This window comes from Crassostrea angulata, chromosome 2, assembly GCF_025612915.1.
Source record: "Crassostrea angulata isolate pt1a10 chromosome 2, ASM2561291v2, whole genome shotgun sequence".
NCBI lineage: Eukaryota > Metazoa > Mollusca > Bivalvia > Ostreida > Ostreidae > Magallana > Magallana angulata.
The window spans coordinates 39,715,695-39,724,685 of NC_069112.1; the positions used below are offsets into that span (position 1 = coordinate 39,715,695).

The following is an 8,991-nucleotide window of genomic DNA, read 5'->3' on the forward strand; positions in this document are numbered from 1 at the left end:
ATGATTGATTTATGTCACTATGTAAACGTATACTAGTAGTTAACCGTACCTGTAAAGTTAAATGTTAATTTGTTTATGTGATTATGCAAAACGTGTAGTTAACCGTACCCAATGCTGTCAAGTACATGTAGATGCTTTTTGATAAACAGTTGTCCGACCCCTTGTCCTTAGATTTGCACGTTAACCGTACAATAATGAAAGTTTTGTTTTGAGTTTTTAAAAATAATTTCCAATTGCTTTAACCAAATGAAATGTGTAATGTTGAACTTTTGAACTTTCGTTATGGTCTTCAATATGCACATTGTCTGATGAATACTTCTCACGCATGTTTTAAAATTAATTCAATCAGTATTATCAGAAAATGGAAACATTATCCGTTTATATATATTTAACAGGGTAAATTTGCCAACAATCAAAAACAATAACATTAAAACCACTGACCTCCTCTCTTGTTCTCAAAAGTCACCTCAAACGCGTCTCCATTGTTCTTGCAAATTCAGAGATAAACTCATATACGTTATGTTCATTTAAATAAAAGTCATGATACTCAGTTTAGGTTGATGATTATTGCCAAAAAAATAGCATTTTTGAAAGGTGTCCAACAAATTTCAGGTGTCTAACTCTTTTGCTATACCGTTGCAGTATGTTTATGGTTGAATTGGGAATTATTGTCTTGATGAACTTCAATGCATACCAATGTACACAGTCACGTAAATGAACGCCTCTTTCACCTTATTCTATTAAGAATAGATTGAACATACTTAAAATAATGTAATAAAAACATTTCTTGTACAGGATGTCCAGAAACAGGGTTTTACGGATCTAACTGCTCCCTTCCGTGTCCAGACGTTAACTGTCAGTACTGTCACATAGAGACGGGCACCTGTCAGGGATGTAAACCTGGGTACCAAGGTCATCACTGTGAGTTAGGTAAGGGGTGATTTTAAAAGAAAAAACATTAAAACGCGTACACATGCCTTGTATTTGATTTCATATATTAACGTATACCCGTTATATATTATTAAATATAGGAATATATGTTTCCATGTTGTAAGAGTCATAGAATAGATGCATATACTTGCATTGTTTTTCCTTTTTAAATGAGTATAGTTTAAAACCATATGCATGTGCATTGTACATATAGTTTTAAAAAAAATCAACAAAAAAAATCATTTGCTGATTGGTTCCTCTTCTTACAGTTAAGAGTTTCGCAAATGTTAAGAAAGAATAGTATTATTAATGTGTAATTACGTACGTTTTATTCATCCTGTAATTAGTTTTAAATATGTATGTTTAATCAAGCCGAAATCATTGATTTGTGGTATATTTATGATATGTTTTACGCTGCTACCGTTGTGGCGAGCGCAACAAGAACTACACATACCTTGCATCATTGTCAACTTTACAGTTATCAAAATATTATCAAAGAATTTATGAGAGAGAGAAAGGGGGAGAGAGAGAACAAAAATTATAGAATATTTCTACGAAGGTTGTTCGGAAATTATTTAGACACCACGGATATTTCCCTTTCTAATTGACGAATTAGGGTGAAAACTGGCATGAACAGTGAAGAAACCTTATCAAATAACTAAAGAGAGTTATATTTAAAAAATGTTTAACATTTTGTTTACAACGGTAGATAAACAAATCGGTGGGCGGGGTACCCGGCGCAAGCATAAACTCCGAGAATAAGAAAACTAAAACATCATCTATCTAAGATTATGCAATTTTACAGCTTAAACGAAAAAAAATCAGCAGTCTTTGATTAAAATACTGATATGGTACAAATATATTTACCAAGCAATAGGAATTTGAAAACGACGGTATATAGAAATTTGACGTCAAAACGGTGCAGCGAATACAGTGTTGCTATCCTGAAAGTTGACAAGGATATGATAGGATAGAATGCAGGATGCACGATACACGTTAGAAATATAGAAGTTATATCCTATCCTATCCTATCCTGCATTATGTAGCCAATCAGATTCGAGTATAAATTTCAGAGTTATTTTTGCGAAACGAAAATTGGCTTAACAATGTTTTTTTAATGTCAATTTAATACGTTTTACAAGTTAAACAGTTTAAGAATAATTATTATATCAAGAACGCGGTGCATAACATTGGTGCGGGCTAAGATGTCGGCTCTACATATTTGTCAGTTCGTACGCAATTACGGAGTTACTGCGAGAATTCGATGCAACATTTGACAACGTCAGAAATAGATATATGTATTTACTTCATTTAAAGTCTGCAAATTAATAAAAGCTTGAATTTATAAAATACTACTTCGGCATTTTAAAAGATAAACATGTATTCAAGAAACATACATTGTTTCACGTTTCATATAATTTCTACGGTACCCAATAACAAGGACGCATATTTCTGTCCGAGAATAACCTGAACATATCGGATTAATAAATGTTAGCTAACTATAAATGCTTAAGAATTTATACTTTAAAATATAATAACTCCGAGTAGTTTAACTATAAACGATATAAACTTCGTAAGGAATTATTTATTTCCAGATCGTGTTTACATTTATTGCCGAACGAATCGCTCAAATAATGATAATTACACTCAGTTATATGTGATAACAAAATAATTTGATAAAAATATGCGACTTAGCAGTTCCTCAATAAGTGCATCGAAGTAATTTATCCGTTTTTCAAATGAATAAATATAATAAAATCAATCGAATCGCTTACCTGTTTGTTTACGTTATTGTGTCCATCCTGCGTACTATTTAATTTTACCGTAGCACAGGTAAGTAAGTTATCCTGTTCGAAGAATATTCGGTTTTAAAATTTAAATATTCTATTTAAGTACTACTAATTGAAAAAATCATTTAATTCTTAAATATTGTTTCATTTAACTTGCATTTCTATATTTTGAAGGCATGGGATATGATAGGATAGAGCTTATTTGCAGGATAGGATGCAGGATATAGGATAGGATAGGATAGTTTTGTCAACTTTCACGATAGCAGCACTGTATACATCAGTTTGATTGAAATTTCGGAAAAAGACCTTTTAATGCCATCCAATTGCTTAAACAAAAACTATACGATGACAAGGGATAATAAACTCCATTTTATCGTCTTTTTTCACTAATTGTTTAGATAGAATTCAGACAAAATGACTAAAAATCAAGTATTTTTTACACACTACCTGATTTCAACAGTTCTAAAAATATGTACACAGAATCTCTGTTTCACACTGATATGACTTTCGGTTAAAAATGACCAGATTTTTTTTCTTCAAAAATCAAGAATGGATGGAATATGCGAATGTTGACATCTGGAAATGTTAACAACAGATAAGAAATGAAGAATTAATTCTAATTTCCCTTTTTTTGTTAGGTGTTTAAAACAATATCAAATGATATTGCTCTAAGTTTGCTGTTGCGCCGGGTCACTGGGCGATGGCAATTTGGTCAGCTTACCAGGAATGATCTAATCAGGCTACATGTGTAAACAAAACAGTTTTAACATTGATAAACTCTATCCTGGTGCACGTTTTGATGAAATTTCAAGGATTTATCACCCAAGAAAATAGGAGTAAATGTCTCAATAATTTCCGAACAACCTCGTATATTTATTTTAATTTTACAAAATACATAGACTTGCTTTCCAATATTTTTTTTTCTACTTTTGGAGAAAATTGATCAGTCTTTAAAATATTAATGTAATGTGTATTTAATTTGATCAAAAGGGTTAAAACAATATAATTTTTCTCTTGTTATTTGACTTATATTATATTTTTTCCTGGTTTGTAATTTACTGAGATTTGTTTACTTTGGCATACGTTGTATCCGTGGCCCGGTCCCAGTTTGTAGGTGTTTAATATTTCATTTTTCAAGTTAATGGTTTGACAATATGCAATATCTGCATAGATTTTTGAACTGTTTATTTTTTTTCTTAATCTTTATTATTTAGTTCAAAAAGCCTTTTTTTTATATTTTTTCCCTTATTATACTTACTGTTCATGCATGCAAAATTAGCTTAACTCTTGTTTGTATGTATAATGATATAATCTCTCGATCAAAATTAAAAAAAAAATAACACACACACACATTAAAAACACCCACAATTCATATACGGAATGTATCGAATTTGATACTGAAATAGCTTGAATATCCACTTCTAAATTTATAGCGGGAAATCTACTGCGAGATCACTGTGACGTCATATGTTCAAATATATACTCACTTATTTACGTATCTCGTCTCGATACGAAGTAATGCAAGCATGTTTAAAAAAAAATACCATGGGTTCCACCAAAGCTTGTGCGATTTTCAAAACTCAATGGCACCGTTATTTACGAGTTAAATGTTATCCATTTTTGGCATGGCACTAGGGGGAAAAACATAAGGAAACACTATGGGACGTAGACACATTTTTTTTTTTATGAATCTGTAGATTTAGTGTCATATGTATATTAAAATAATTCAACTCAAAGGCTCTGCCGATCCGTCCAAAATGTTTTAAAAGAGTAGATAGACCTTTAGGACATTGTTAAAATAATTGAACAACTTATATTTTAAACATTAATTTTTTGATAAGCTTGGACAAAGAGCGATTCAAGAGTTAATTGTTCATCAGACAAATATATATTAAGATGTCTCATCGAGACATATTTTGAATACAGCAACATAAATTATGGATGTTGCAAGTAAAGTGACGACACATCTAGACACCAAAACTAAGAAACTATTCCTTTTTTTAAGTTTGGAGATAGCTACATCATATGACTGTGAATCCAGATGATAAGAGAGAAAAAAAATGTGTTGTGGAGAATATTATGTGTCTAATTAGTACATGTTCATGTATCTGGAACTGTGTTTTCTTCCTACATGTATTAACACATGTATAATATATATGGTTAACCAAAATGTTCTTCATTTGTTGTGTAATGATGACCTACCGTAACGAGAACGTGTTACCATCGTGTGGTCAAAAACGATTTCTAATTAGACGATTTATTCAGTAATAACACGTAACAATTTATATTAGGGTAATAAGGAGAAATGTTTGAAAATTTACATTTAAGTCAACTATTCATTTAACAGAAAACAAAATTACATATGTAAAGATCTTTAATAGCGAGCGCAGCTCGCCGGCGCGCAGCGCCGGCCTGCGAAGTGAGCTCTAAGAACCAGTGTGCGCGGGAAAAAGAACGAGCTAAACCGACAGTTCATCAAACAAAATTTTTTGTCTACGTCCCATAATGCACTTTGATGTTTTCATCCGTGGTGCTATGCCAAAAATGGCCGTCTTTTAACTCGTAATTTACGGTGTCTTAAAGTTTAAAGACACGTTTTAAGTACCGCATGTGCTTTGGCGAGACTCAAAGTCATGGATGACGGCACAGTGCTCTCGCGCTATATTTCCCGCGATAAATTTAGAGGTGGATCAAACATCTGTAATGAGCGTACTAGCTATTTCAGGATAGACTGCGATACCTGCCTCATTGACATATGATTTTTTTTTATAAATTATATAAATATATACTTGCAACAGCCATACTTAATTGTCATATCGATCCATTTTTAAGCTAATTATATATGCATGTACTGTAGGCAGGTAAGTATATATGAGTAGTGAGGAAATAAACAATGGGACATTTTAAACTAAATAAAAAGGAATGAAATAAAAATAAAAGATTAATGTAGATATTGCATATAGCCAGGCCATTAAATTTTAAAGTGGAAACTTAAACACCTACAAACAGGGACCGTTCTCTCTCTCTCTCTCTCTCTCTCTCTCTCTCTCTCTCTCTATCTCTCTCTCTCTCTCTCTCTCTCTCTCTCTCTCTCTCTCTCTCTCTCTCTCTCTCTCTCTCTCTCTCCCTCTCTCTGTAGGGGGTTGAAACAGTTTACGCATTTTTTTATAAACCGCTTCGCAGTTTATAATAAGTAAACCGCCCCAAACCATTTTATATCGTGTAAAACAAATAAATATTGAATTCATTCCTTAAATAACACTAGATTGACAATGATGCAAGGTATGATGTGTAATTTTTGCTGCGCTCGCCAGAACGGTAGCACCGTAAAACATATTAAAAATATGTTTTATTTGATTTTTTTTAAATGAGATTTGATAATTCAAAAAATCATATTTAATGAATCAAGATATACGCAGACTTTTTTTTTATTAACAAATACCAAATTATTGCTATTTATCTCGCAGCATCATTTATAAAATGAGATAAAGATTACGAGTAAATTTTTTAAACAAAGATTATGTGCTTAAATGATCAATACGTTATCTGTATTGTTAACATTGTTTTCATTACCCAAAACACCAGCTGGTCGCCGCAAACATTTTAGTCCGAGATACCAAATCACACGAACCATCTAACATTATATAGAAACAATACCACATTAATGTTGATGTTGTGACTGCTGTTGCCGTTGGAGCGTGAATGTTGAATTAATATAGTTGTTTTGGCCGGGAAGGATTTGTATATATATGTTACATATGTACGTATGACCGACCGACATTTGGTTACAACTTACAGATCTTGATGACTTTTGGTGTATTTAATCTAATATAGCTGCCAAAAATATGTTTATGTAGCGAATCTGAAAACACCTACACTATTTAGACCCAGACAATGTAAGATTACTGCCATATAAAAGTCACTGTAATATCAATAATAATTACCAACTGGTTTCAATTCCAGTTTAATGGGTTAACAAAAATACTTGCACGGCCTATTGTGAATTTAATGCATATACTATTGTGAATGTAATGTGCGTGGCTTACATACATCAAAGCAGGGGTTGCTACGCAGTGATGAAAAAAAAAACAATGCGTATACAGAAGCTGAATATAGAACAAGTTAGCTATAAGTATTTTGATTATATTAGAAACAACTTTTTTTATCAAATGGGAAAAAAGGCTACATAAAAATTGTTTCACAAATAAGCTATTGGTCATAGAAAATGACTGTGCCAAGTCAAATAAACGCGAATTATTTATTAATTATTAATTATGAAATATACTTTGCGTCATATGTTTTTTAACCGTTTCAGAGTGTGTAAAAGGATCGTATGGCACTCACTGTAATGAAACATGTGGAAACTGCCGCGATGTAAACGAGTGTTCAAATTTCAATGGAACTTGTTTGAACGGATGTGATGCTGGTTTTGAAGGAAACTTATGTAGAACAAGTAAGCATGCAATGTCGAAGTAAATGCTGAAGTAGCGGAACAACATTTCTTAGTTTTAATCACACGATCTGGTAAATGATAAATGCATTTGCGTGTTATAACTTCTTATGATATTTTATATACATGTAATATTTTCATACGTTATCATTAATATTTATTAAAAAAAATCATATATGTAATTCAAAAAAGGGTGTGCCAGCGGTTTATACGGCGTTGACTGCAAAGAAATTTGTGGAAACTGCCGTGATATTGACCAATGCTTTCATAAAAACGGAAAATGCTTAACTGGATGTGCTGATGGTTACCAGGGAGACTTGTGTACAAGTACATGTATACATAAATCAATATGAAACCAAACAAAGTTTATAGATGTATAGATGATAACGCGTACATGTAACATTAACATAAAAAAGGCAGTGAACATTTCAATGAACAATTATAGGTATGATCAATTACTGATTTGTGTTTTTTTCCCTTCACCAGCTTGCCCACTTGGGTTTTTTGGAAAAGACTGCATTAAGAAATGCAAGGAAACATGTCTAGGGTGTATAAATGTCAATGGTTTATGTGCTGCTGGGTGTCTACCGGGCTGGATAGGAAACTTTTGCGATAAAGGTGCATTTACTATATTTTCTAACTGTTGATTTTTTTTCATTGTCTTCAATATTTGTTTCGCTTAATCAAAATACAATTCAATTATAGTTGAAAAACATTTAACACTCTAGCACACAAGTTACATTGACGTTTGCAAAACTGTGTTTATTCCATTCTTATACCCAACATTTTTTTAAGCACAATTCGTTTCTCTTCCCTAAAATTTTGAAAATCATAAAGGTAGAGTTTTGTTTTTTTTTTTTGTTTTTTTGTTTTTTTGTTTTTTTGTTTTTTTTACAAATGTGGTTTCTTTTTACGATTTGCGGTTGGTACATTCATATGTGTTATATCTAGAATATGAGTGATTTTTTCCGCACTTATAAACAATTCGAAAAAAAAAATCTTCCTCTAAACAACTCATGTAAATTTTAAAACGTATTACTTATTTCACAGTGCCATACAGGATTTTATGGCCTACCGGTAGACAGTTTATTATTGCAAATTGAACTACACATTTGTTCTGCATTATTTCTTAGTTATAAATGCAAACACTCAATCCCATATAAATGCCCAACAATTCTTTTTTTTTCAAAACGGGGAATGAGATGCATTGAATTGTAACTTTTATCTAAATTTGATTCTTAAGGTTAAATTTCTTAATAATATCAAACACTGTCCAAAGTATGGTTTTTATATGTTAAGATTAGATAAAAGCCCCATCCCTCTTTTGGAAGCAATGTCACCGTTTTATGCTTACGTTACATATCCAAATTGACTTTTTTTCACAGTATAGTTGACAACAATTCTGATCATGGTTCACAAACTAATATGTAAAACTACAATTTATCAGTGGTATAAAAATTAATATAAGAATGCAAGAATGCTCAATGTATTAATTCTTTACGTTGTAATACAACATCATTCTATTGAAAGCATACATTTTTGTTCCAAATCCCCATTGACTTTGATCCGCCAAAGCGTATCCACCACCCGACTCGCATTTTTTTTTTTTTTTTTTTTTTTTTTTGCTTTTTCTTGCTTGGTTTTCAAAGTCTAAAGGTGTTAACAAATTAATTTTACACTCATCACTCATCAGTTATAATTCAATCATAGTTCATTTTCCAATTCTATTGGGAAATTTCTTAATGTATAAGATCAATTAATATGTTTATAGTAAATGAAAAAACTGATAGATTTTGAAGAAAATATTTGCATGAAAACACA

At 31.6% G+C, this 8,991-nt stretch overlaps 1 protein-coding gene across 1 annotated transcript in view; it reads left to right on the plus strand.

The window, feature by feature from the left end:
• Nucleotides 1-7,817, plus strand: part of LOC128170798 (multiple epidermal growth factor-like domains protein 10) — a 153,134-nt gene extending 145,317 nt beyond the window's left edge. Inside the window, exons 17-19 of the mRNA XM_052836563.1 lie at nt 796-930; nt 7,363-7,503; nt 7,657-7,817. Of these exons, the coding sequence (XP_052692523.1) occupies nt 796-930; nt 7,363-7,503; nt 7,657-7,817 (437 nt within the window). The remainder of the gene's footprint in view (nt 1-795; nt 931-7,362; nt 7,504-7,656) is intronic.
• Nucleotides 7,818-8,991: the final 1,174 nt, after the last annotated feature.